This window comes from Orcinus orca, chromosome 7 (genome assembly GCF_937001465.1).
Source record: "Orcinus orca chromosome 7, mOrcOrc1.1, whole genome shotgun sequence".
Classification (NCBI taxonomy): domain Eukaryota; kingdom Metazoa; phylum Chordata; class Mammalia; order Artiodactyla; family Delphinidae; genus Orcinus; species Orcinus orca.
Genome location: NC_064565.1, coordinates 92,736,325 through 92,764,145, shown reverse-complemented (window position 1 = coordinate 92,764,145; position 27,821 = coordinate 92,736,325). Strand labels below are relative to the sequence as shown.

Sequence of the window (27,821 nt, the reverse complement as noted above, 5' to 3'; positions counted from 1 at the left end):
TAACAAAAACTGTTTACCTTTTCCTTTCTAACATAACCCCAAAGGCAGAAGTTTTTGTTTTAAAATAAAGTGCATACACCAAACATGCAAGATAAAGATCGAATTAAGTTATTCATTTAGTTCACTGGTCAATCTACAGAAGTTCACATCTTCTACAACAAAATATTGCCAGCTGTCTAACAGCAAACTAAAGGCCTAGAAGAACAAGTCTAAAAAGACCAATCATTGCAAGAAATGATCTCATGGCTCTTTGTTCCTACCGAAGAAGGCACTACCTTTGACTTTGCCCTCCTCAACCTCTGATACTGAAATGGGTTGCACTATTATTTTATCTATAATTCCCATATGTGCTTCCAAACATACACTCCAAAATAAGCCAATTAAGATAACAACGAAGTTAAATTTGGCATATGCTCACTGTTAACAATTTGAATAAAAAGTATATATTAAAAACATAATATTGGCACCAAATATTCTCTGCAGAGTTAGAAAAACACACAGAAGAAGTAAAACACATGGTTCTTTCCTCAAGAATGTATATGAAAACCAGCAGAGATCAATTAAACATGGTCTCACATCTGTATGTCTTAAGATAGAAATGTTGACATAGATTTAAACTTACACAAGCATTCTAGCATACTGTAATCACTGTAAGTCTGTCTCCCCTGCTAGAGGACAGAAGCCTGACCTTGTTCTTCCTTCTTTCCTAGGGCCTAGCACAGTACCTGGCACCTAGGTGGTGCTCAATAAGCATTTACTGAATGAATAAACAAACATAATGGAGAACTGTCAAGATCTATTTTACTGGGCATGGTACCCTATGTTTTATATAATGACTGATAAATCCTAAAATGGAATCTTTAGGAAACAAACATTAAAGGGAACATACAGCACTAGAAGATAAAATAAATAAGAGCCCAAAGACAAATACTAAATCCAAAAAAACAGAGGCCACCCTCCCCCCCAAAAAAGAACTATATAAATACAGAAATAAAAGATACTATGTGATATATTATAGCAACAGGGTACACTTACCTGTTTGCAGATTCTGCACCAGGAATAGGTGAGAATTGTATGCTGATATCCAGGTACTGGAGAATCCAACTCCTTCAGGATTATCTGCACACAGCCTTGGCCATGGACAAAGCGTCGAATGTGATGCACCATGGGGGTATCACAGAACATGCTAGGACACTGATAGGAAGGCCTTTGACAAAAAGAAAGTCCTCACGTTAACCACGAAACCAAGGAGCAGTGTATAGTGAATCCTGGCTAATCAGGACCACTGTAGAGAAAGTGCAGCATCCTCTCAAGAGTAAGGATGACTGGTGGATGATCTGCTCGGGGTACCACTCATCCTGCTCAGAGCCTGCAGCTGAACATCCTGCCTTCAACCACATCACAGTGATAGGTTCCACTTGTTAAGCACCTTCTACTTGCCAAGTATTTCTAAAACATCATCTCATTTTACTTATTAAAACTCCTGACATTTGTGGAGTTTGTTAATACCTATAAAGAGGGCTGGTAAAGATTAAACTACTTGTTCTTTGTCATATTAAGTGGCAGGTGACAGCTCTAAGACTTAAACTGAGGTCCTTAGCTTCTCTTGCCTCTCAGTTGAATCACTGTAAAAACAGACATCCTAAAAAAAGTCTGTAGGATTGCAGGGCAATTAGATGGGCAAAGATCTGAGGAATGAACTGGAGAAGACATGCTGGGTTGAAATATGAAAGGATTACTTCTCTGTATAGTAAACCCTGGCATGTGGCATGAACAGGAAGGTCACACAACAGCTCCAACTCATGTTTATATTTAGGTTGAAATTCTGGGCATCAAAAAAGCATAAATGGAACATAAGGAGAAAATTGGTTCTTACCGGAAACAGTATCTCTCTAAAAATATTCCTAATGTAAGATCATTTTTTCCATAAAATTCCATTGTTACAATCCTAAAAGAAAAGATTTCTTAGAAACATATCATATGAATTACCACCCAGCAAAAGATATTTCATGAGACTCCAAACTGATACCTGTTAGATCTGCTTATAATACAGTATTAAAACAGGTACTATTCTTTTGTTGTTACAGAACAGGTTTTACCTCATCTGATAAAACAGGTTTGTACTAGCCACACTACAGCATCATATCCATTCCCAGTCCATTAGTATCCTATGAAACTATTTAATCAGGATGCACAAACTGTAATATTAAATGAGTAAAACTGATTTGAGTTAGGAAGAAGTAGAAGTTTCCTTTACAAAGCCTTAAGCCCGGTCAGTATAAAATGGGACTCCTGTCTCTGCTCTCTAGTCCACACCATTACTGAGCACAAAGAGCAGCAGCTCACATTCCTCCAGGAAAGCCAATTCTTAACTTTATACCCAACTTATAAATGCCCACAAATAAGAGAGTTCAGCTATACATACCCTGTCGAAACCCACATCTTATATCAAGCCTTGACCTAAACTCCCAGAGAAAATTCCCATGGGCTCACCCAGCCCCAAGTCAGACTGCTAGAGCTCTACTGATGCTGGAAGAATCCCTGATCTCACTGGTAGAAATAAGTGTTTCTGGTGTCCAAAATTAAAATACGGAACACATTTTGTCATGGAAAGTACTCCAAAAACAAGCAGTTATGTTCTTTAGTACTTTTAAAACTAAACTATGTAATAACTAGGCTTTTGTGACTATCACTGGAAATAAATTATAACATTATAAAATGTGTTTCTATCAATCTACTTCGAATTAAGTTTTAGAATAAAACTTAAGACAAAAGACTGACTGCTTTTATGAAAGTGATGCCTAAAGAAAACCTGCCTGATTTGTACATGTTATCAAAATGCTTAAAACTAGCTTTTATGTATCAACTTTCTCATTTTTATAACTACAAATTTCTCTTCCATCCCTCACATCCGTTTTCACTCTCACTAAAGGTACTTTCATTTACTTCTACCCATGAACAAATACAAATTTCATATGTAATTCACAAGTTCAAAAGTTCCATCCATTCACATATGACCAAGCAGCATGCCATGCACCTAAAAACAGAGCCTGATGGCTGAATTGTTTTCAGACTTGCTGGAATTCTATCCTCAAGTACAATAGTGGGGGGGTGCAGGGGGCATGGGCAAGGAATCCTACCACGGACTGACACAGGCACTGGGAGCGTTGCTGGACTGGGCAGAAGAGCTGCTGAAGAGCACGCACAGTCTCTGGTGGTTGGCAGGGTTCAGACAGTCCACCTGGAAGAGAAGGAACATCCAGATGAGCACCCGCAAGTCATAACGCACTCCAACCCCAGGCCCGGTTCCAACATCCAACACACTCCGCTCGATCTGTAAAGCCTCCGTCATCACTACAGGGGTTTCAGTGAAGATTCAAAACTACAAGACACTAAATATAAGGAAGAAGAGCAGTTAGTTTTTGAGGTAAAACAATCCAAAAGGTTTAAGTGAAATGTAAAAATACCAATAGATGTCTAAATAGCTTGTTTTCTTAAATAGTCTTATTTTTACAAAACTACATTAAATTATCTTGGAAGTAAATAGTTAATTAAATATGAAATAGTCTGAATTCATAGCTGGATATAACATCAACCTGTGATACCTAGAAATCTAAATCCTGAGGTATTTATTTATTTGTACTTGATACCTGTTTTTGATCATTACAAAGGTAACACCTGTCTCTGCTGAAATTCAAACAGTACAGAGGTATATGAAGAAGTTCATGAAGTACTTAAAGCCTCTCCTCCTTTGATGCTGCCCTACCTCCCAAATTGACAAATTTGACTGTATGGTTAAAAACCATGTACTTTCGCTAGCTCATACACATAAACACACAAAAACACTCACTTAAGTATACACAGGTGATTTTGGTTTTTTACAAAAATGGTTTGATGCTACATATATTAAAACACAATTTTCTTTTTCTTTTTTTTTTTGTGGTACGCGGGCCTCTCACTGTTGTGGCCTCTCCCGTAGGGAGCACAGGCTCCGGACGCGCAGGCCCAGTGGCCATGGCATGCGGGATCCTCCCGGACCGGTGCACGAACCCGTGTCCCCTGCATCAGCAGGTGGACTCCCAACCACTGCGCCACCAGGAAAGCCCCAATTTGCTTTTTAACACTAGAAAATATATCATGGGTTCTCTCTGGGTCATTAAACGAGATCCAACTCATCCTTTTAACAGCAAACAATTAGAAATAATGCTTCAGTAAACACCCTTGTACATATATTATAATAAAATGTAAGCATTCTTATACCAAATGCTTACTTATCTGTAGAAATAAGTTATAAAAGATGGGAATCCTAAATCAAAAATATATATGTACTCATGTAAATTTAAAAGACCACCCTATCACTTTTAATAAGTTTACATAAATGTATATAAACATAAATTTATTTAGTTTATTATAAATATTTTTCCATACCTCATTAGTCATGGCTCTTATCACATTCTTTTTTGCCAATTTCATGTATTAAAAACGGTGTACCATTATTAATCATTCCCAGACTTGTGAAAGCAAACATCTTTTTGTTTTATTAAAAAACTGTATTTCCTCATCTAGAGATAAATTTGTTCATTAGTTTTATTACCACCATTATCAATAATGTATCCATGAATAAATCTTCCTTATTTTTTTAAAACACATCCATTTCCTACAATAAACTTCCAACCCTTACTGTCCTGCTCACTGCCATTAAAAGGATCAAGGACGCATCACACTAAACCCGAGTCATCATGCCAGAAATTTTAAGCAGCTCCACGCTGCCGCCCTACCTCAGAGCTCCTCCTGAGTTTACTGTGAACTTAGCCTGAAACCCTCAAAATCCAGTTTCATTACATTACACTCCTATTTCATACATTTTAAAGCAACACATAAGCCGAAAGACCTAGACAAAAAAGCACAGAGGAAATATTTAATAAATCTGCATGCAATTTGTCGTATTTGATTATTTTTACCCTGCCATAGCAGAGATTTTCAACACATTTTTTTTAAAGACATGTATGTTACGTAGATTTATTTATTTATTTGGCCGCACCTCAAGACATGTGAGATCTTAAGTTACCAGACCAGGGATAGAACCTGCGCCCCCTGCAGTGGGAGCGCAAAGTCTTAACCACTGGACGGCCAGGAAAGTCCCCAACACATTTTAAATTTACACAAGCACACAAAGTGGACTTGCTCACCTTTGTTGACCACACTGCATCACTTGTAATCAACCCTTTCTCTTCGTCACCTTCACTTTTGCTTCCGGATTTGCCACTTGATGTACCTGATGCATCCTTAGAATAAGCGAAAGGGTCTGAATTTTTTTGCTGAATTCTTCCTCCTCTGGCCCGATAATCGGCCAGCATTCTCCCCAGGCTCTGGCTATCACCCAGGTGCTCGGCAATTCTGGTGCTCACTAGCTCGTGTGAGGGCAGGACTTGAATAGACTTGGCCTGAACACTTCCATTCATGCCCTGAACGCCAGAGAGATCCCTGAGCATCTGTTTCTTCCGCCTGCTCTCCATTTCTTTGAACTCTTTATTGAGGAGAGGAGACCAGTAAACCTGCTCCGCAAAATAATCTCGGGTAGAGCATCTCATCCCCTTTTCAGTTAAAAGGAAGGGCTCCCGGAATGTGATTACTGGGGAGATACAGAGGATCACATCTTTCAATTCCTGTTTAAAGGTCAAAGAATAAGTCTTTCGTTTATCTTCAGAGGAGGTAACTTCCTCAGTAATATACAGGCCAGTGTCATCCTGAAGAGGGTCTCTAAAGGCTCTCATCTGGCTTTTGGGATCCTGTAGCTCCTCTGCTTGCTGCAAAGCCTCTGGCTGCTCACTGCCTATGGCATCCTGTTGGTCATCTATATGGAGCGGCAGCAATGATTCCGGTACCGATGGAAAGAGAGCACAGGGGGCACCTGCTGGGCAAGCTGCTGTGGCATGCTCTTGATGCTTCGAAGAGGCAACATCCTGTGGCACACTTTTAGTTTCCTGATCACCCTTCTCAAACAGAATCCTTGATTCTAGCAAACTGCTATCATCAGAGGGCAGAAAGTCCGGAGGGAAGTCAGGCTCCCGGGGGAGGGGACTTCCGCTGAATGGCTCTTGTGCAGCCCCTTCATCCTCCTGTCCCTCAATCAGAGAATGGAAGGAGGGGTTTGGTGTTAATGTAGGAGGCATAGCAAATTCATCCATGAGGAAGGAGATTTCTAGTTGAGAATGATAAGCTACACAGATCATAAATATTAGGATCTCCTTAACTCGAGCCAGCTCGTAATCAGAGCCTCCTCTAAGCTTGATTGTACAGCCCAAGTGCTGTGGACAGCCTTCAAAAAACATCAGTGTTTTGGTTTGTTCTACAAATAAACAAACACAAGGTTAAGAAGGCTTAGGTGGCAATCCAGAAGTCCAGACAGAATTCACCATCTTAACATCTACCAGAGAAAAAAACCCTTAAGTAAAACAACAGTTGCCTGTCCTCATTTAACCACTGCTAATAGCTATTTCCTACTAAGTCACCCCTGTAGTACTGATGAATTTACTCATGTCCTCAGGTCCCCAATTCCAGGTAAATCTATACTAGAGATCACTCACCATTAGGCAACTGAAACATCTGCATGTAAAATTTGTGACAGGTGCCCAGGTGAGGTTTTGTAAGCAGCTGGTCCATCGACATCACCAAATCACCTTGGGTCATCCGACTGATTCGTTCTAAAACTTGCTAGAACACAGAACAACATTATATTACAAAATTTGACAGAGAAGAATAAAATTCTTAGAAAATTTAATATGAAAAAATAATAGGAACATATGAAAATGCCCTCGCAATGAATTTCCTTGATTTTAATAATTAAATGACTTTTACTGACTCTAGATTAGTCTACGCTTAGAAATCAATATGAGCCTACTAAAATAAACCATACTCATATTAATGACATCATCAAAAGACATTTAAGCATCATGCACTGGCAAAAGGTACTGATTCAGGAGCGGAGGGTGGGAAGCTTCCAGGAGGGTGGGAAACCTCCAGAACTGACCTCTGTTCTGAAGAGGGTAACTTTTCAAGGGAGAGAACATTTTCTGCTACAAAATGAAGTCTCCACAAATACTACTTATTAACTAATGTCTATTACACCTTTGGTCTTGTAGAGCCTATGATGAGCATTATATAACTCGTATGAGTGCTATATGAATCGTACTTTCTTCCAGCCTGAGTTCCTCCAGTCTTATAAATAATGAAATCACTGCCATGCCTGTCCTACTTTCAATATATATGGCACAGCAAAGAAATAAATAATTAAAGATCCCTGCATATCTACCACACATGCATATAAATTTACAAGCCATGATTATTTTTAAATGATATAAAAATAGAAAAATAAGAACACTCACTGATTTTACATTAATGACCAAAGTAATGCCATGTTCCAGTAACATATCCTGGGCAATTCGAGATACCGTTTTCTCAACTAAAACCAATGTGGGCCGAACATCAACTATTCGCTGAACGTAGTTCTTCAAGAATTCCCTTTCCTAAGTAAGATAAATCAAAAATATTATGTGTGGTACAATTCAAGATCTAGACATGTAAAAATATCAGGATAGTTTGACTATTAATATCAAACTCAGCCTAAGTTTTCTTTGCCCACAAACCACTACTAATAAATATTTCCTACTAAGTAAACACTGTAGTACTGATGTGTTAACTCATTTCTCAGGTCGCCAATCTCAGGTGAAACTATGCTAAAGATCACTTACCATTGCTATAAGCAAATTAACTCAAACACAACCAAGAATATTTTTCATCATTCTAATCTGCCGATTATGCTGAAAAGAGTTTCAGGAGAAATTTCATTCTCCAGCTCACTACCTTTACTTTGAAGGATTCTGAATTCTTAATAAGCTATGACATAAAAGCCAAGAATCCAATTAGCTAGCTCTCAAAGGTTATAAATAAATAAATAAATAAAAACCCTAACCCTAAATGAAAGCAATTTCTAAACATTTTTAATATAGTTATGAATTCCCCCTTTTACATTCTGAAACTAACCAGAATATCTCTTCTTTTGGGTATCTGAATAAATAACTCTCTAACAGATGCTATTTCAGCTACTTCCTAATTTCAATCTCCGAACAGATAATATTCTACCTAGAACAGCTATAGTTAAAAATTAAATCATTTTTAATACAATTTCATGACAAAGGCTTACTTTCAAAGCAAATGAATATTGTAAATAACAACCAGAGTTAAAACAATATAATTCATTAATTGTTTCATAAAATTTCTGGGCTCAGAGAGGTGACAATGGAATGCGGGAGCACGTTGTCACTTCTGCTCCCTATGCCCAGTGCTTTCTGAGTAAGACTGTATTCATGGTCAGTGCCACCAGCAATGGACGAGCCTATCCCCTGCAATGAACCTGCCCTGTTAGATGGAGTATATTTCTTCTCACCCTTCTCTGTTTTACTGATAGAAATTGTACATTTTCAAATTCTCCCATTATTAACAAAATGTAATTTTTTTCCTTGAAACGTGTTAATTTCCTTCTCTGCTTACTAAATTGTTATTTAATGACATTTTAAATGATTTTATTTGTGCAGCTCTAATAAAGAATAACTAAAATAGGGCTTCCCTGGTGGCGCAGTGGTTGAGAGTCCGCCTGCCGATGCAGGGGACACGGATTCGTGCCCCTGTCCGGGAAGATCCCACATGCCACGGAGCGCCTGAGCCCGTGAGCCACGGCCGCTGAGCCTGCGCATCCAGAGCCTGTGCTCTGCAACAGGAGAGGCCACAACAGTGAGAGGCCCACGTACCATTAAAAAAAAAAAAAAAAAAAAGAATAACTAAAATAAGTTGATTTTTTTTTTTTAAGTTTCTGGCCTCTGATATAGGGATAGCAAATACATTTCCTCTCAGTTCCAGCTCCAGTCAACTATTATGATTATACATGAAGCACCATGCTAAAAAGGGGTCCTGGGAGAGGCTCAGCAAGGAAGGAGTATCAGAAGGTAGGCCAGGAACACAATGGAGCAGTGGCAGACCAACAGATCTTGAGGGCTGACCTTGCGAAGACAGTATGGCACCACAGGCTAATGATCTCTTTGCCCACTGTTTCTCATCCTCCTTTTTTATTTACCTTTCAGCTTGTTCTTTGATTGGTTATTCCACAATGAGTGGACCAAAAAAAAGGATTAAAAAAAAAGTCATATCAATTGATACTTTCTATCAATTCAAACTAAAAACTTTAATAGGTCACTTAAAGATATAATAAACTATGTTTTATAGCACTGATGAACCAGACGCTTTACATTATATAAATTAAATTTAATGTTTACTAATCTACATTGCCCAGAGCATACTTCTCTAACATAAAGTTTTTAGTCTGTTAACCTGGTTGTAAGGATGGAGTTAAAATAAAGCAGATAAACTTAAGTATAACTTTTTTGTAACTAAGTATCTATGGATTCTGATTACTAGTTCATCAACTCCAAGACATAAAATTGTACACATTTTAACATCTCTGCAATTAGGATGCATCTTGCAATCCATGTGGTTGTGATCTAAACCTAGAAAAGTCTTTCACTGACACCTTCAGTGAGATCCAGAAAAGTCCCAGCAACTTACTGTTTCAGTAAGTTCTTACCTGAAGCACAATAGGATCGATGCAAGTAAATTTAGTTTCTTCTCTGTAGAGATACTCAATGGAACACTTCAACAGAAGAATTTTGGGGTTTTTAATAGAAGAATTCATCTAAAAAATAAATGAACAGTTTGTTAAAACTCTGAAGTTTGCACCTTATAGTCCTCCTTTAAGCACAACTTTAAATTCACACTGTTCATAATTCCTCTTAAATAGATGATCTCATTACATTCATATTAAAATACTCTCATTTAGTTCTTTTGTGGTATTCTCTTACTTTTTTTCAAAGCAAATTAGTAGTTTAGGGCTATGCAAAATTCTTCAAAAATTGGCTTCTTTTCTACTAATGCTATTTTACCTAATCTTCTATACTCTTAACTATTTTTTTTTTTAATTTCTAATGTTGCAAGAAAAGCTATCCAGCCCTGGGTAGGGCAGAGAGGGGCTTAAAGACAGTCTACTCCACAAACTCCCACAAATCAGCAACTCTGAAGGCAGAATTTAACTTTTCTGAAATTCAAGAAGGGTAGATGAGGGAGAAAAGATTTAAAACACCTGCTGAATATATTTTTAATGGAATAAATTTCCAAACAGTCATAAATTTGCAAGCCAAATTGGGTAATAAGAAGTTAAAACAGAAAACCTTAAAGCATATCCTGAAGCAGTGACTCAAATAATATATCCTAACCATGCAGCTAAAGCCACAAGCAGAACAGCCAGGGTCTTGCAATCGAAGTTTCCGACTGACCAAGCTTATCAGGGCCAAACCGGTAAATGGTCCTGAAAACAGTGACTCATCAGCTGGGAAACTACATTCAGGGCTCTTTTAGCAACTACAAATTAAAGACTACCTCTAAATATGGTCAGTGGAGCAAGACAGTCATTCATGCATATGTGTCTACCACACCCACATAACAGTTTTTAATTCCGGAGATGAGCACAACATACCTACCTCTGAATTCAACAAAGACCATTTAATTTGATTTAAAGTACTACTTTGGGGACTTCCCTGGTGGTCCAGTGGTAAAGAATCCACCTTGCAATACAGGGAACTTGATCCCTGGTCAGGGAACTAAGATCCCACGTGCCGCAGGGCAACTAAGCCCGCGCGCCACAACTACTGAGTTTGCTGCCTCAACTAGAGCCCGAGTGCCGCAAACTACAGAGCCCATATGCTCTGGAGCCCATGCACCACAACTGGAGAAGAGAAAACCTGCATGACACAACAAAGATCCCGTGTGCTGCAACTAAGACCCAACACAGCCAAAAATAAAAAAAAACTTTTTTAAAAAATATAAATAAAATAAAAAATAAATAAATCTTTAAAAAAATAAAGTACTACTTTGATGGGTAAAATGTTTTAATAAGACTCTATGTAGAAATATGAACTCTGGATCATTGCTATAATATCAAATCCAAACATACTTTTATTTCTCTTTGGTCACTAACAACTTTCAGGAGGCTTAATGACTTACAAAAAAAAATTATTAGACTCTGCTTAGAAAAGAGTGAAAACAGGACTGCAGTTTCTCCATCTAGTTGTTCAGGCTTGAGATCTGCCTGAGGTCTCACTGTAACCAAATCAGGTGGGGCCAGGGTGTCTCTATGTTTAATAAGTTCCCTTAGTGATTCTGAAGCACAGCAAGGTTTGAGAACACTGTACAGATCAATGGTTTCTCAAAATGTGAGAACCCATAAACGACACTGGAAACACCCAGAGTGCCTCCATTAAAAGCAGTCCCAGCCAAATGTGAATTGGGGCAGCCACTATGGAAAGCAGTATGGAGGTTCCTTAAAAAACTAAAAACAGAGTTACCACATGACCCGCAATCCCACTCCTGAGGATACTTCCAGAGAAAACTCTAATTTGAAAAGATACATGCACCCCAATGTTCATAGCAGCACTATTTACAATAGCCAAGACACAGAAGCAAACTAAACGTCTATTGACAGATGAATGGATAAAGAAAATGTGGTACATATATACACAATGGAGTACTACTCAGCCATAAAAAGGAATGAAATAATGCCATTTGCAACAACGAGGATGGATCTAGAGATTACCATACTAAGTGAAGTCAGACAGAGAAAGACAAATATTACATAATATCACTTATATGTGGAATCTAAAATATGACACAAATGAACTTATATACAAAACAGAAACAGGCTCACAGACATAGAAAACAAATTTATGGTTACCAAAGGGGAAAGTAGTGCAGGGAGGGATAAATTGGGAGTTTGGGAATGGTAGATGCAAGCCACTGTGTATAAAATAAACAAACAACAAGGTCCTACTGTACAGCACAGGGAACTATATTCAATATCCTGTAATAAACTATAATGGAAAAGAATATGAAAAAAATATATATATGTGTATAAAAAACTGAATCACTTTGCTGTACACTGGAAACTAACATAACATTGTAAATTAACTAAACTTCCTTAAAAAAAATTTTTTTAAGTAGTCCCACCCTTCCCGTACTCACCCCCCAATTCCCACCCTGCTAAACCTACTGAATGAGAATTTCCAGGGTTTGGACTTGGGGATCTACATTTTTAACAAGGTCCACAGGTGATCCTGATGCACACTACACTTCGCTAATCAGTAGCCTTCAGAATAAAGTGAGATACAAAGCCTCTGCCTGCTTCCTCGAGCCCCATCTCCTGCCATTTCCCATCTTGCACCTTAGGATCTCAGAGTTTCCTTAGTCCACCAGGTTATTTCACCCTACTCTCTGTGCTAGTGCTAGAAAGAGCCTCAAGGTTGAAGGTAGAGATAAAAGGGGAGAAGGATAACAGAATTCCAGTGATAATTCTGAGCTCAGCCCTATGAGGAAGAACAAAGTTGTCAAATGGTAGGCCTCTGGAAGGACTCCAGTCTGTTAGAAAATCCTGTCTCCCTGAGATGCGGTGGGATGAAGGGAGAAATGATATCAGTGTCCTGTCAGCCTGCTGGTTGGGAAGCCTTCTTCTGTCTGATGAGTTCCCACTGTACAAGTCCCAATCATCATCGGCTCTGGGAGACTCTCCCTCAACCCCCAAAATTTCACCCCTATGGGACACACTGCTAGTCACCCCTCAATGTCCAATCTCCTTTTCTTCCATGATTAAGGTACCCCCAGCTTGTTAGCTTGGCACACAGTCATAGTTTGCTGAACTTCACTGTTGAACTGAATCACATTACCTTTTTATGTGCAATATTCTTGGTACAAACAAACCCACTGACAACCACAGAATCAAACTTCTTTCCACCTGGGATCTAATGAAACAATTAAGAAAACAACAAAATTCAATGATACATCCTTAGAATCCAGTCAAATGAATTCTATTATTTATTATTTATTTCCAAATAAGTACAAAAAGTTCCAGGATGCATTTCTTCCTTTCAACCAATAATCAAAGGCCTCTTAGCATGATCATCAACACTCTAACATACTACCTGGTACTTGATGCCAGATGTCAATTAAGACCACTATTAAGTTACATATCATAGGCAAAAAATACAGGCAAAACTCCACTACACTCTAAATAAAGCCATTACCCACTGCTTTTACTCAGAACACTGACAGTAATCTGTAGGAAGAGGACTTCTCATAGATGACACATCAAGAAGAGGAAGCACGAAAGTTTGGGTTCCCAACTCATTGCAAGCCCAACTTACCCCCCACCCCCATTCACCTCTCACTTCCTAACAGTGGCTTCTATGACCCTTAAGTGCACTGCTAACAAATAGAGCAGGCAGAAAAACTTCCCCCTCCTCACCTAGCACCCCTCCTGGTAATGGCCCTTTCAGATTACCATTAAGAGACAAATTATTATCAGGCCCATCTCATCAATTCCTAGCATTAGGAAAGCATTAGCAGAGCTCACTTTTTTGATGTGGACAAACTGACGGACATCCATGTCATCATCCCGGTTCTTGACATCAGGTCGGACTGTCTGAACAACCTGGCAGACTAGTGATACAATGATGTCCCTCCAAGATGGTGACAATGACTCACTATGGAGCAACTGCTGAAGTAGTGCCATCATGTGGTTGTGATTAGCTGAGCTACAAAAATGTTACAGGAAAGAAGTCTGCATAGTTAATACTGCCAGAGACAACAGTTTTGAAGATACAACACAGTCTACAAAGAAATAAGCACACTAATTATGGCTCACAGATGAGATTTTCTTGGTCAATTTTATTCTTTCTGCATATCTGCACCTTAATGATTTTTCACATAAAGAAAATCTGTGAATATTCTCAACTAAGATGACCCATTTAATTTGATTAAACTTTAACACATAAATGACAATGGGGACAGACAAGGACAATTTAGGACACTTTGTTTTATAAGAAATTTCATCAGAACAGGCTTTATTTCCTAAGTAATGTTAGTATTTTTGACTTTCTAAGGAAGAACTATGCACATGCCTATCAAGTCATTGAAGATTATAAAAATGGAGAATTAAAATTAAAAAGCTCACTGCCTTACAGCAACCTCTCCATGGCTTGTTTCTCTCCATTCTCCTCCCTCAGCAGCTCCAGGTTGTTATGATGCCAACCCAAAGGTGTGAAAGGCAGCTCTTTGGATTTTTCCTCAACTCGACGGTTAAATAAGGATTCTAAGTGTAAAATAAGAAATTATACTTCATTGTCACATTTTATACCATCTACTCGTAGATTTAGAAATTGCCAACTTAACGTTTTTACATTTTTTAAGTTAGCCAATTCAATTGTTGGTGTAAAAAAAGCAAGGACATGTTTAAATTCGTAAATAAAAAAATGAACTCTGAGTTAGATCATCAATATTCTCAACAGACAAAATCAGAGACAGAAGTGTGAAAAGTAAATTTACATAAGCAACCAGGACTCTCAAGAAAATAATTATAAATACAGCTTCTGAAAAGCAAATGAGATTTTTTTTACACTCTTTTTATTTGGGGACATTAACAAAACGAGGTGGTTTATTTTTCCTATAAAATCACAAACTGAAAACTGCATTCAATAGAAGTCGGAATGCAAGCAGAACACGTGATAGTGTGGGTGCTGAACTTTAAAGAGAAAAGCTCAGCCCTTATATGTCTGAACCAGTACATGACAGTATAGAAAGTCTACTCAGACAATCCTTTTAGTGTTTCTTTTTCAATACAGGAACAAAAGGCTTTCTTTTTAATTGGCAAAACTTTTACAAGTCAGACCTAAAAATTAACTGTAAAGAAACTAAAACACGGTAAATAACAATTTATGTAAAATTTTGTTAATGGATCGAGACCAAAAAAATAATAGATAATACTACATGCTTTGCAAAAAAAGATGCTCACTAAATGTTGAAAAATGTGATTGAATAAATGGAAAGAAAAGAGGTGAGAAATGCTTACAAAAATTGTCAAATCTTTCCCCTCTTAAAGCAAACTAAACAAACAAAAAAACTTTCAACTGAACATTCCAGCAGCTTACACAGTAAAGCAAGTGTCCATGACAAGTGAAGTACAAAAATGGCACATTTCAATTATTTAAACCCCTGGTCTATAAACATCTAGTTGAATCAGATGCTTGGAGGTGGATTTAGAAACACTGCTAAGTTATGACAGCTGCAAGTGGCTGCCTTTGTACCAGTTTGCCCTACCTTCTCTCTTTTATGTGAAACCCTCCCATTATCTGAGGCCTAAGCTGTAGAGTGTTATGGACCAATTAAGTAAGTGTGTCTTCACTCCACAGCAAGCTAAGTAGGGTCACGGTTAGAAAAGGCTTGTACTTTCTCTTGTCTCCAGGGAAATGATCAGCAGAATTAGTTCTTTATCTCTTTATCTCTTCTGTCCACTTGTCTTCCCAACTCCCCAGGGCAAGCAGCATCCTCAATTGGATGAGATCTGCCTGTAGGCTTTTTGATAAGCTTGACAATCACTGATGATACGTATATCAATACTTAATACTATACTCATGATATAGGAAAGCATAAGCTATTCATGCCTTTAAATGAATAAAATTCAAAATCTATTTAAAAGCTTTTAAACAATTACTTTTCAGATCAGAGACCTTCTTTCAAACCAAGTCCAAGTTTACATTTTTGGTTCTCAATACTCTCAAAGTTACTACACATATTAAAACCTGTGTTCCCATGATACTAAAATAATCAAATACATTGTCAGTACCTAGTCTGCACCTATCAATGTGCTAAGCCTCAAGTATATCCCCATGAACAAAGAGACACCATGCCATGTATAGCTTTTGATAAAATTACCTTTGATGAAGGCGTCACTTATTGAGAGCTGTTGTCCTCCGTTGTCAGAAATCAAATACTCTGCATAGCAGGGAGAGAGGAGAGAGAGGAGGAAGGAAAGGAGAAGCTTATGACTATAACATGCCAGCATAATTATACAGAAAACACACCCACACACGAAGTATTACCCATACTAAACCCATCAGTACACAGCCAAGTCACGAAAACTTTGGGCTAAAATGATGCTTTATAACTTGTTCTGCACACTTCATACTGAACTTGGTAGACTTAAATTAATAACTCAACAGAACCTTGAAACAGTAATGACAGATAATCTTTAACATATCATTTTTCCCTTATCAAAACTGAACTTGTTTATGAAAACTGAGATTGTCAGTAATTTTCATGACAAGCCTAAAAAGTTACTTTTTCTCATGTACAACTGTATTATTTAACAAACAATGAGTTCAGATAGAGAAGCCACCTCATAACACAATATAAGGTGGGGTTTTTTAAATTTCAGAATATAAGCTATAAAATAAATTAATACAAAAGTGACAATGGCAGGGAATAAAGATGTAACTCGTAAGGATTTATATTAGTTTTTAGAGTTTTAATTTTCAAAAATTCTAACCAAATACTTCCAAATAGTTGCTGAAAGGTAACTTCTGAACACACTGTGAATGTGTTCTTTTAGAACTTTTAGAATAGTAAATATATTTCTTACAAGTGAAACTTACTCTTTACTTCCCCATGACCTTTTCTCTAGGTCTGTGACCAAGCATAGCTCAAATGAGGTTCTTTCTATCGTGCAAATTTAACCACAATGCATTTTAAGCCCTTTAAGGTAAAGGTGCTCCACAAAATTCTTTGCAGGTAGAGTTTATTTATAAACAAATAGGCTTCAAAAGTCAATGTGTCTATAAGCCAATATGCTCATTCTTCAAACAAGAAAGTGGAGGAAAAAATTTAGAAAGTTGAAGTGTACCATGTCAAATACAATAAAATCAAGTATTATATGGACCAGTGAAAACAGATGTTATACTTTATTCCTATACCTCCCGCACAGAAATTAATGTTCAACTAATGTAGAGGCTTTACAAGCTTTACTCTTCATACTAAAGGATATATAGATATATAGATAGATAGATATATATAAAATTCCAGAAGCGATGGATTTTCCCCATTTTATTATGAAAAAATTTCAAACATACAGAAAATCCTGTATACCCTCCACCTAGACTGAACAATTGTTAATGATTTGCCACAGCTGATTTCTCTCTATATGTGTGCTTTTTTCCAGACCATTTGAAATTATACATATCATGACATTTTACCACTAATACTTCAGCATGCATCTCTTAAAAATAAGGGCATTCTCCTCTATAGCCGTAACATTTACACACTTAAGAAAACTGACAATTTCTTAATATCATTGAGTTAGTCCATATTCAAATTTATCTAACTGTTCCCAAAATGCTTTAATAAATGTTTTTTTCCCCCCTCAAACCTGGATCCATTAAGGTTCATACATTACATTCTCTTTATTCTCTTTTAGTCCAAAGTAGACTTCCTACTTTTTTTTTTTCATGATATTGAATTTTGAAAGAACCCAGGCCAAATGTCCTGGTGAACATCCCACATTCTGGATTTGATGGATTGTTTCCTCATGGTGCTGTTTAAATTGCTTATACCCCGTTTCCCTATAAATCGGAAATTAGGTCTAGAGGTTTGCGGAAGCCACGATTTTCACCTTCTTCTCTAGGTTCTACTTGCTAACTTTCCAAGAATGGTTCAGAATCCTGCATCCAACACAGAATAAAATATATTTTAACTGCATAACTCTCCAAGACAATAATGAAAAATTAATCAAACCAGAAGATCGCACTCAGTTTTACAAGTTTCTGAAAATGAGGGGTTTGCTTATGTAACATAAAAAACATGACCGGTTTTTTGTTTGTTTTTGCGGTACGCGGGCCTCTCACTGCTGCGGCCCCTCCCACCGTGGAGCACAGGCTCCGGACGCACAGGCCCAGCGGCCATGGCTCACGGGCCCAGCCACTCCGCGGCATGTGGGATCCTCCTGGACCGGGGCACGAACCCGTGTCCCCTGCATCGGCAGGCGGACTCCCAACCACTGCACCACCAGGGAAGCCCGACCAGTTTTTTTTTAAGTATAGCTATTACAATCAATTTTATAAATTCAAATTTCCTCAGCCTTAAAAGCTAGCAGATGATCCCAAAGAAAAGATTTAATAATACCTTTAACTTTAATGGAAAGATAAAAAGCACCCATTCTCATTTTTATTTAAGAGAAATGAAAACCAGAAGCAGAGGAAGTCTTTCACTTCCCTAACTAGGTCACTCTGACGACCTTTATTTTCTGGCAACCAGTGTTCCTTGTAATTACAGTGAAGAAAAAAATAATTTATTGTATCTCAACTTCACAAGAAAAATTCCTGTTAGTATGCTAAAAACTAACAAGAGAGAACTGTGAAAGCCAGAAATGTTTATTAAGGGATTTATACGGTCCTCAAATACAAGCTCTCAAGGTTGCAAATGACCTAAGAGGTCAATCTAATAATTACCTTCTTTCTGGGGTAGGTGGGTATGTGAGTGTGAGTGTGAGTGTGTGTGTGTGTGTGAGTGTGAGTGTGTGTGTGTGTGTATGTGTGTGTGTGTGTACACATATACAATGTAATAGTACTCAGCCACAAGAAAGAATAAAATCTTGCCATTTCTGAAAACATGGGTGGAACTAGAGGGTATTATGTTAGGTGAAATGAGTCAGAGAAAGACAAATTCTGTATGATTTCACTTATTTGTGCAATCTCAAAAACAAAACAAATGAAGAAACAGAACAGAAAAGAAAGAGAGTTACAGATACAGAGAACAAACAGGGGTTGCCAGAGGGGAGGGGGTGGAAGGAGAAAAGAAATAGGTAAGGAAGATTAGGGGTACAAACTTTCAGTTGCAAAATAACTAAGTCATGGGTGTAAAATATACAAGGTGGGGCATATAGTCAATAACTATGTAATATCTTTGTACAGTGACATACTGTAACTAGACTTAACTGGTGATCATTTCAAAATGTATAGAAATATGGAATCACTATGATGTGTAACAGTTGGAGGTCAATTATACTTCAAAAACAAACTCAGAAAAAGAGATCAGATTGGCAGTTACTAGAGGAAGGGGGTGGGGAAGGGGAAATTAGACGAAGGCAGTCAAAAGGTAGAAACTTCCAGTACTAGGGACGGATGTACAACACAATAAATACAATTAACACTGCTGTATGTCATATATGAAAGTTGTCAAGAGAGTAAATTCTAAGAGTTCTCATCACAAAGAAAAGAATTTTTCCTATTTCTTTAATTTTCTATCTATATGAGATGATGGATGTTCACTAAACTTATGCTGCACACGTTAAACTTACACAGTGCTTTATGTCAATTATATCTCAGTAAAACTAGAAGGGAAAAAAAACAACAACAAGGCATTCTCTAACTCTTCATTATTTTGGACTTCACGTCCTCTTAACAGAGAGTGTTCTTTCCTGGTTAAGATTATCTTGACAGAGGTTAAAAAAAAAAAAAGGTCAATTAATATTGTATCAACTTCTCCAAATAACTGGCCTAATTTTTCTTTCTTTGCATCACAATTTTAAAAATCTTTCCCAAGATATCCTTGGCATTTCCTCCAATCTTCAGTGCAGTCTGGACTTCTGCTATCCTGCCACTTTTCTAAAAGCACTGGGCCCTCTTTCAGACTGATCCTCATATGAAGGTTTCCTCTCACAATTTTTCTAGAAAAAAATTTTTAAAGGTTGAGATGAGAAAGTTGCCAGAGGAGTCATGATGGGTTTTTTTCCAACTGCAGGTGCTGCCCCTTTAATTTTCCTTATAAATGCAGTTTGAGGTTGTACTGTAAAAACGTCATTATCGGAGCCTTCTACTCCCATTCTTCCCCCAACATTATGAAGTTAGGTTTCCTAAAGCAAGTGCCTGACTGTGCTCAGCAGTCCACCTTTTGCTATTATCAGCTGCGTGATGACAGGTCACTTTCTTCATGATTTTCAAAAGTTCCTTAACTTTACAAGAGATGAAATCACCAGCAAGTCAAAAATGTATTTCACACTCTTCTTTCAGCACAATGAAATTGCCAACAGAAGTGTCCAGAGAACAGATATCCTCCACAGATCATCCCACCTCTGAACCACATGTCATTTATATTACAAAAATCCAATATCCTCCATGTGACCACAGTCTACAGTTAATTCTCCCACAAGTGCCACGTCTGCTTCACTGTCCTTTCATACTCACCCAAATGTCTGCCATCATTTTTCCAATTTCTGCTTTGAGGATTCCCATAAAGATGTGTATCTTACTTGTGCTCAATGCTAGTCAGGTCTCCTCTTTTCTCACACCCTCTCTAAGTTTCTATTCTTAAATAAGATATACCTTTTTATTACTATAACCCTTAAATGCCATTTTACCACATCTTGATGATAGTGGCTAATATCAACAATTATGAGAAATCTGTTGTAGAAATGTTAATTTGTTTCCAATTATTTTAGCATAGAAGTTTACATTCAAAAGCTTCTATCTTCTGATAATATTCTGAGGCTCAAAGTAGGCAGCAGCAAAGAATTAGGCAGGAATTTCAGATCTAAGTAAGGAGACAATTCAAATTTAGAGGGCTAAATATTAAAAATTCAAAGTACAGGTGAAATCATGGAATAAACTGCTTCATCTGTAGAATAATGTTTTTTCAGTTACTGTAACATAATGAAATGCCACAGTTACTTATTACTTATGTTTTTTTCCTGTTTTTGGCCGCACAGCATGTGGGACCTTAGTTCCCTGACCAGGGATCGAACTCGTGCCACCTGCGGTGAAGTGCAGGGTCCTAACCACTGGACCGCCAAGGAATTCCCAATTATGTATTTTTTATTTATTTACCTTTACTAATGCCACTTTAGAGCTAAAATTTAAATTTCCTTTTAATTATATCCAACAAAGTAAACATCATCATCCATTTTTAAAGAAAGCATTTCATTTCTATGTACTGCTATGTTAGATTTTAGTAATGGTTTACCTTATTTTTCCTTTTATACCGAATGTCTTTGAATTATTATTTTTCAGTAGACTAAAGCCTCAAATAAGACAGCTAAAAGAATGAATTTGTTTTGTATTAAAGAAGAAACCTTTTTTATAAATATAGCATATGCACAATAAGCATTTTAAATTAGAGTAGAAAGATGTTTTGGAATGTGTGAATGTTTTTCACCAATCTAGTTCAAGCATCTGGAAAGGTTTAGTGGAATACTATGCTACTGGGTAATAGCATAAGCAAATAAGCTTTAAAATATTAAATGAAGAAAGAGAAATGAATAGAGCAGAACATCCATGTTATAAATGCAAAGAAATGCCACCTTGGAAGTTGCACATTATGCTAAGGGAAAAGCAGTCAGATGTAGTTTCCTTTTAAAGACTACAAGCTTTAAACTGGGTGTGGTGGTACTGAGGTAGAAAACAAGAAATAAAAGGAACCAGAACCAACCAAAAAAAAAAACAAACATGTGGGGAAGAGGTGTGGGGAAAATGAGAAGGGGTGGACCAAAACCCATACCAAATCCCCTCAGCCATAGGGGTCAGAGGAAGCCAGAAGGACAAGCTGGCTTGAGATCTCTCCAGCCTGTGTTTGGATTGCAGATGGTGACTACCTCCTACCTTTTTGGTCAGCAGGGTGAGGGGGCACATGTGGGTACTTGGAGGGCTTCTTGATATGGAAGTTCACGTTGTCCAGCTCCACGTTCAGGCTGATAGAAGCGGCTGAGTCACTGTCCACTGTGGACTGGAAACTGCTTACTGATGTGCGCTTGCTAGGACTGGCAGAATCTTTTAGTGTTGGGGAGGGGAAAGAAATATAGGGAGAGGAGGGGAGTAAAAATGGGTTTCATCAGGGTATTGGAGGAAAGGAGAAAAATGTTTTTTTTAATATACAAGCCCAATGTGCAATACCAAAATGGATACAGTATTTTCATGTACTTCTGTGTAGACTTAATAAAATTTGAGCAAGTTAAATATAAAATGAATTTTTAAAATGAAGAAATATGTTGGAGGTTCTGCAGAGAGAAGGTCTGATATCATAGTGAAGAGGTGAGAAAGTTGTCTACTGCAATATTAGCTTGGAGTTATTTTTAAGCTGCTGCAAACTAAAGACTACGGCAAAATCTGAAAACACCAGTAGCCTAACAAGTTGTTTAAGAAAATACTGTATCTAGGACAAGGATTGCTATCAGATGTTGTTACATTTAGTTGGAGCCATAAATCTTAAAAGTAGGACTGTTTCAACTACATAAACAAAACACTCATTTTATCATACGTACACAGTAATGATTCATAAAAACTAAAATGTCAGAAAGTGAAACTCACTGGTCAAATTATCGTCACCTTCTTCAGCTATCTGCTCTGTGTCGCTGTCATCAAACTTTATGTCTTTAAACCAGGATGGCTCAGAGTGTCCTTCCACAGAGTTCACTGAGTCACTGTCCGGAGAAGGGGTCTCGGAAAATTCTGTACTCTGAAAGGGTCAAGACAGGATCCAAGCAATTGACCCTCAATGGCAACAATGTTGAAGCTGTCACACTACAAATAAATTCTAGCCCAATATTTGTACAAGGCTAACCACTAAATAAATTTATGTAAAAATAAGCAAATTAATAAAAGCTAAGTTGTAAACCAGCATCATGCTGGCAACTCCACTCTTACAATTATAATATTTATGAATCAGTAAGCTTAAAGGCAGCATATTACGAACAAAACATAATATACAGATTTTATAGTGTTTCATTTCATCTTTTATTCCTGAGAGTAAAGACAGCTTAGAATTTATCCTAACCCTGTGCCAACATCCTGGAAAACAACTGTTAGATTTTAACACATACCACCACACTAGTGTTTTGGGTCATTTGTCTTTTCTAATCAATCACTGATTTTTCAATTTTAGTTCACAAAGGTGTTACTGAATATTATTTATATCAAATTAACATAAACCAAAAGTGAAAGTATATCTTTTTTAAAAGTTCTATCTTTAAGTAATTTCCAATTTCCTAATTAAAGTAAAAAAATAAAAACCAGAAAAGAGAATATTCACCGTTTTACCATTACTATACATTTAAATACTGCTATAGAGTCAAAATCTACTGCAATGGTACCATTAAGTTTTTTCAATTATTTTACTATATATACTCCCTCTTAGTCCTAAAACTACAGACATAGTAAAACTGAAAACCACTGAAGATAAATGACAAGCAACTACAATATCACAAAGCCAAGCCTAAGAGAAGCCACACCAACTGAATAGTGTTTGATTCCAATGGGTTTTTTAATCACCACTACCTATCAAGTAAAAATGTTTAACTTTCCTCAAATGGCAGGGAAAACATGTTAGAAAAGTGTATCTTTGGGTAATTCAACTAGTTTTTATTCCCACTGATGAAGAAGACTTGGCAACAAAGCTCACTATACTCTCATTGGCGGTACCACTGAACACTACCTGCAGCGGTCTGTACAGCGCATACTCATCCCTGAAGAGCTGGTCGTGATGACTGACACAATCCAGCCAACGTCCATCCACCATTGCCTGTCCAATTGCTATAGCTTGTGCCCTGAATCAAGACCAAGAGAAAAGAAAACTTTTAAAAGTCAGTCAGAATAATTTTACAAGTACAAGATGAGACACAAACTGAATTTTTTTTCCATTCTAATCAGAGTTGGAATTTCAAATGGTCCTTGGATAGGTGAGGGATAAAACAAGAGAGACTTGAAGCTAAATTAAAAGATCTTCCCATGTACCATAGTAAAGGAGAACCAGTCCCAAGAAAACCTAATTTCAATTACACAAACATTTACAAGTACTCAGTGCATGCATACCCCTGTACTTACTAGGAGTAAAAAGTGTTGAGAATAGCATGGCTCCTGTCCTCAAGGAGCTTACAGTCTTTGATGAGAAGACAATACCAAATATTATAAATATAGATATAAAATGTATATCTATATATATACACGAAATAGACACTTATTAACACATTACATTTATATGGCAATGTACCAAACACATTAGCCCATATTATTTCATTCTCACAGCTTCTTCATAGGATCACAAATTGTCCTCATATTAGAGCTGAGAGGTCAAGTCTCTAAGAGATTGAATAACTTGACGAAGGGCACAAAACTAAAAAGAGATACAACCCAAACTGGAACCCAGGGCTTCACTGCTTACAGCTGTTTCTTCTCTTCCTACATACTTGTTTCTTCTAAGCAAGCAGAAAAGCCAGGTGACGCATTACCCTGAAAGGCAACAAGACCTGTCTGTCTCTTTCTCACAAATGATTTGTGAGGCAGGGTAGGACACTCCAGGTGTGGTTAATGGACCCAATTCTCAAGACAGGTTGAAAGTTCAGATTAGGGAGCAGTAGCAGGAGAATCTACTGTGGCCTTAGGATCTAGCTGCATTCCCCAATCCGGCTTAACTAGAGAGCTCTGGGCTTTGGGAATTAACTGCACATTTCTGCTTTTAATAAATAATGTGAACTGTGACCCCATTTGGCTCCTTGCATCTATTCTTTACTTATTACAACTCAGAAGGGAGGAGGGTTGAGTAATTAGCACCCCAAACACCAAATGCAGAAAACAAGCAGCACCCCACTCACAAAGAAATTTGCTCCCTTTATATCTACATGATATGTCATTAAAAATAAATTCATAAATAATATCAAAAAGTCTTTCTTAAGCTCCATTACCTTGTAGCAATGTGTCCATTTCGGATTAACCAGTTGACTAACTCCTTTCCTACAATGCAGTTGGGATGAGTTCTCAGCCAGTAGCGGTGATCCTGAAACTCCATTCCGCTACTATGATGGCAGATTTTTTTCCACAGGTCTTTTAACTGAACACTGTCCTGAAATCACATTATGAGGAAGTAATTACTCCTGAGAGGATGCTATATACCTTTTCAGACTGCTTCTTGTGATTTTTAGATTCATAAAAGGAAACTCAATTCAGATTTTTTTGTCATAGCTAACTGACATGATTTAATAGAAATGACACATGCATGGGGAACAGCTTGAACTCAGCTCATCTAATTGCAAACACAACTTTTTCTCTTGAGGAAAAAAAAAACAAAACTATCCCAAATAATTTTTTTTTCAGTCAATGGCACATACTACAGTCTCCTGATTATCTAAACACAGAATGTCACACCCCTCTTTGGAGACAGAACAAAAGAGAAGGCGGGAACAGTGAATCACATTAATCTAAAGTAACTTTCTGTAGCTTTTACCCCACCCAGATTCTTACCATTCTCTCATATACCCAACTGCCAGGTGAATTTCCTAGAGAAAGGCCATCAAGGAATTACTCCCTGCTCAAAAAAACCTCAACACTGCTCAGCACCTACAGGTTCTAATCTAAAACTTATAGAGACTGAATTCACCACCTTCCACCAAGTAGCCCCAAATAACTTTCCATTCTCATTGCCCACAGAATTGAACTTAATATCCCTCCCAACATCTCCCAATTAATAGACCTCACTTCAGTCCACAAAAAATGCCATGCTTATTCTCATCTCTATACCTTCTGAATTATAAACCTGAGGACAGAAGCCATATCTTCCATTTCTTTGAGTCACTCTTATGTTTGAACACAGTATTTTACAAAGATAAATTCAATAAACAACTGATTACTACCTATTTAAACATATAATATTAAATCTCTGAAAAGTATTCCATGTATATAAGAAACATGTTCCGAAGTTTAAACAGCGATCTGGGACCTAACTCTAAGTTAAGCTCTAGTATTATGTAAGCATCTGAATTCTGATTTTGCCAGATGAAAGCAGTCAAGAAAATATTAATGTAGCATATGAGCATGGAATGCTTGACCAATTTCAGGTCATCCTAAGAAAAACTTAAGCAAATTATTTCCTCTATTTAATTTATATGATAACTGGCTATTTCATTTGTATTTGTCTTAAAAAAATAATTAGTGAGATAAACATTCTTTATGCTCAAAAGTTGCAATGGGTCAAAGACACTAGACCGGTACCAGAAGAATTTTGCGTTCATCCTCAGTGGTCTCTGTCCTAACATATGTTCGGTTAGCCTGGGGACTGACAGATGTCTCATATGATGGTACCATGGGAGACCCAGATCGATCCAGTGACAGGTTAGTAATGCTGGCTGATCTGGAAATAAAAACAGAAAGTGAAAACACAGTTGTAAGTTCTTCATCAATAAACAGGATTACAATGAAAGTTCATTTTTAAATAAATGGTTACTTGCCAATGTTAAGGGCACTTTTAAAAGTAGTTATGATGGTTATGTATGATACTATCATTGGGGAAGTTGAGACAAGAGTATCCAGAAATTCTCTGCACTATTATTTCCAACTTCTATGTTAGTCTGTAATTATTTCAAATTAAGTTTAAAAGAAAGTCATTATGAACCTAAGTGTCCATAGAGAGATGAATGGATAAAGAAGATATGGCATATATATACAATGGAATATTACTGAGCCACAAAAAGAAACGAAATTGAGTTATTTGTAGTGAGGTGGATGGACCTAGAGTCTGTCATACAGAGTAAAGTAAGTCAGAAAGAGAAAAACAAATACCATATGCTAACACATATATATGGAATCTAAAAAAAAAAAAAAATGGTTCTGAAGAACCTACGGGCAGGACAGGAATAAAGACGCAGACGTAGAGGATGGACTTGAGGACACGGGGAGGGGGAAGGGTAAGCTGGGACAAAGTGAGAGAGTGGCATGGACATATATACACTACCAAATGTAAAATAGATAGCTAGTGGGAAGCAGCTGCATAGCACAGGGAGATCAGCTCAGTGCTTTGTGACCACCTAGAGGGGTGGGATAAGGAGGGTGGGAGGGAGATGCAAGAGGGAGGAGATATAGGGATATATGTATATGTACAGCTGATTCACTTTGTTATAAAGCAGAAACTAACACATCACTCTAAAGCAATTATATCCCAATAAAGATGTTTAAAAAAAAGTCATCATGAAAAAACTACAGAAAAAAAATTATAGATTTAGTTCATACAGCAGTAATATCTCAAAGGAATAAATACAAACTCTTCTTAAAATGCTGAAAATTAGGGTGTTTTCTTTTTTTTTAATTGACAAATACAAAGCATCACAGTCTAAATGCAGAAAAAATCTTGCAGATCAGGCATGGGAAATTATGGCCCACAATCCAAAAACTTTTTGCATAACCACTGAACTAACGAGTTTTTTTTTAGTTGAACATCTATAATATTCTGATGACAAGAAACCCCCTAATTTTGAACCCCAACTCAGCAAAATCATCCCCCGAAAAAGAATTCCTTTCTTCTCATTAGTAGACCTATGTTAAAAATATTGTCCTCAATTATTATTTTGAATTTGATCAATAGAAAAAGTAGTGAAAATTTATTTCCTCTCTTGGTATATAAGTACTTACAAAATATCCTTTTTTTTTAACACAGGAAAAAATTGTATTTCTAAAGTTTACAGTCAATCATTAGGTAAGTGTAATATCAATAAGTTACCAGATAAGTGACTTGCAAATGAAATATCAACAGCAGCAAGCATTTACTTATAAATAAATTTTAACTAGAAATTTAGTTAGCTTCTACACAGAGAAAATGAAACCCAATTTAGCTTCTATATAAAGGATAAAAGGCAGAAGCATCTACAATGTGTTCAAGTCCCTCCCAGGATGTATTTTCCCTCATTTGGTCTCACAGAATCCTACTGAATATGTACAACTAGATCCATTCTACAGATAAAGAAATCAAGAGTCAGAGATTAAGGAATTTGTCTAACTCAGCTAATAAATAACAGGACTGCCATTCAAACCAGGTCTCAATTGAAAACCTATGTTCTCCTAGCATAAAGATACTCGTAAAATAATTTA

General features: G+C 37.1%; 1 protein-coding gene across 13 annotated transcripts in view; it reads right to left on the bottom strand.

The window, feature by feature from the left end:
• PIKFYVE (phosphoinositide kinase, FYVE-type zinc finger containing) overlaps nt 1-27,821 on the bottom strand; it is a 76,514-nt gene that overhangs the window by 25,235 nt on the left and 23,458 nt on the right. For 8 of the 13 annotated variants that reach the window (XM_004262782.4, XM_033428725.2, XM_033428728.2 and 5 more), the window contains 16 exons: nt 25,953-26,091; nt 24,650-24,807; nt 23,404-23,515; nt 22,281-22,428; nt 21,576-21,743; nt 15,865-15,924; nt 14,116-14,245; nt 13,508-13,688; nt 12,822-12,896; nt 9,638-9,745; nt 7,386-7,526; nt 6,588-6,714; nt 5,190-6,349; nt 3,141-3,241; nt 1,877-1,948; nt 1,036-1,207 (listed from right to left, as the gene is read on the bottom strand). In XM_004262782.4, coding sequence (XP_004262830.1) covers nt 1,036-1,207; nt 1,877-1,948; nt 3,141-3,241; nt 5,190-6,349; nt 6,588-6,714; nt 7,386-7,526; nt 9,638-9,745; nt 12,822-12,896; nt 13,508-13,688; nt 14,116-14,245; nt 15,865-15,924; nt 21,576-21,743; nt 22,281-22,428; nt 23,404-23,515; nt 24,650-24,807; nt 25,953-26,091 — 3,052 coding nt within the window. Of the gene's footprint in view, nt 1-1,035; nt 1,208-1,876; nt 1,949-3,140; nt 3,242-5,189; nt 6,350-6,587; nt 6,715-7,385; nt 7,527-9,637; nt 9,746-12,821; nt 12,897-13,507; nt 13,689-14,115; nt 14,246-15,864; nt 15,925-21,564; nt 21,744-22,280; nt 22,429-23,403; nt 23,516-24,649; nt 24,808-25,952; nt 26,092-27,821 lie in introns of those variants that run through there. The other 5 variants (XM_049712097.1, XM_033428781.2, XM_049712098.1 and 2 more) reach the window with 2 other exon arrangements.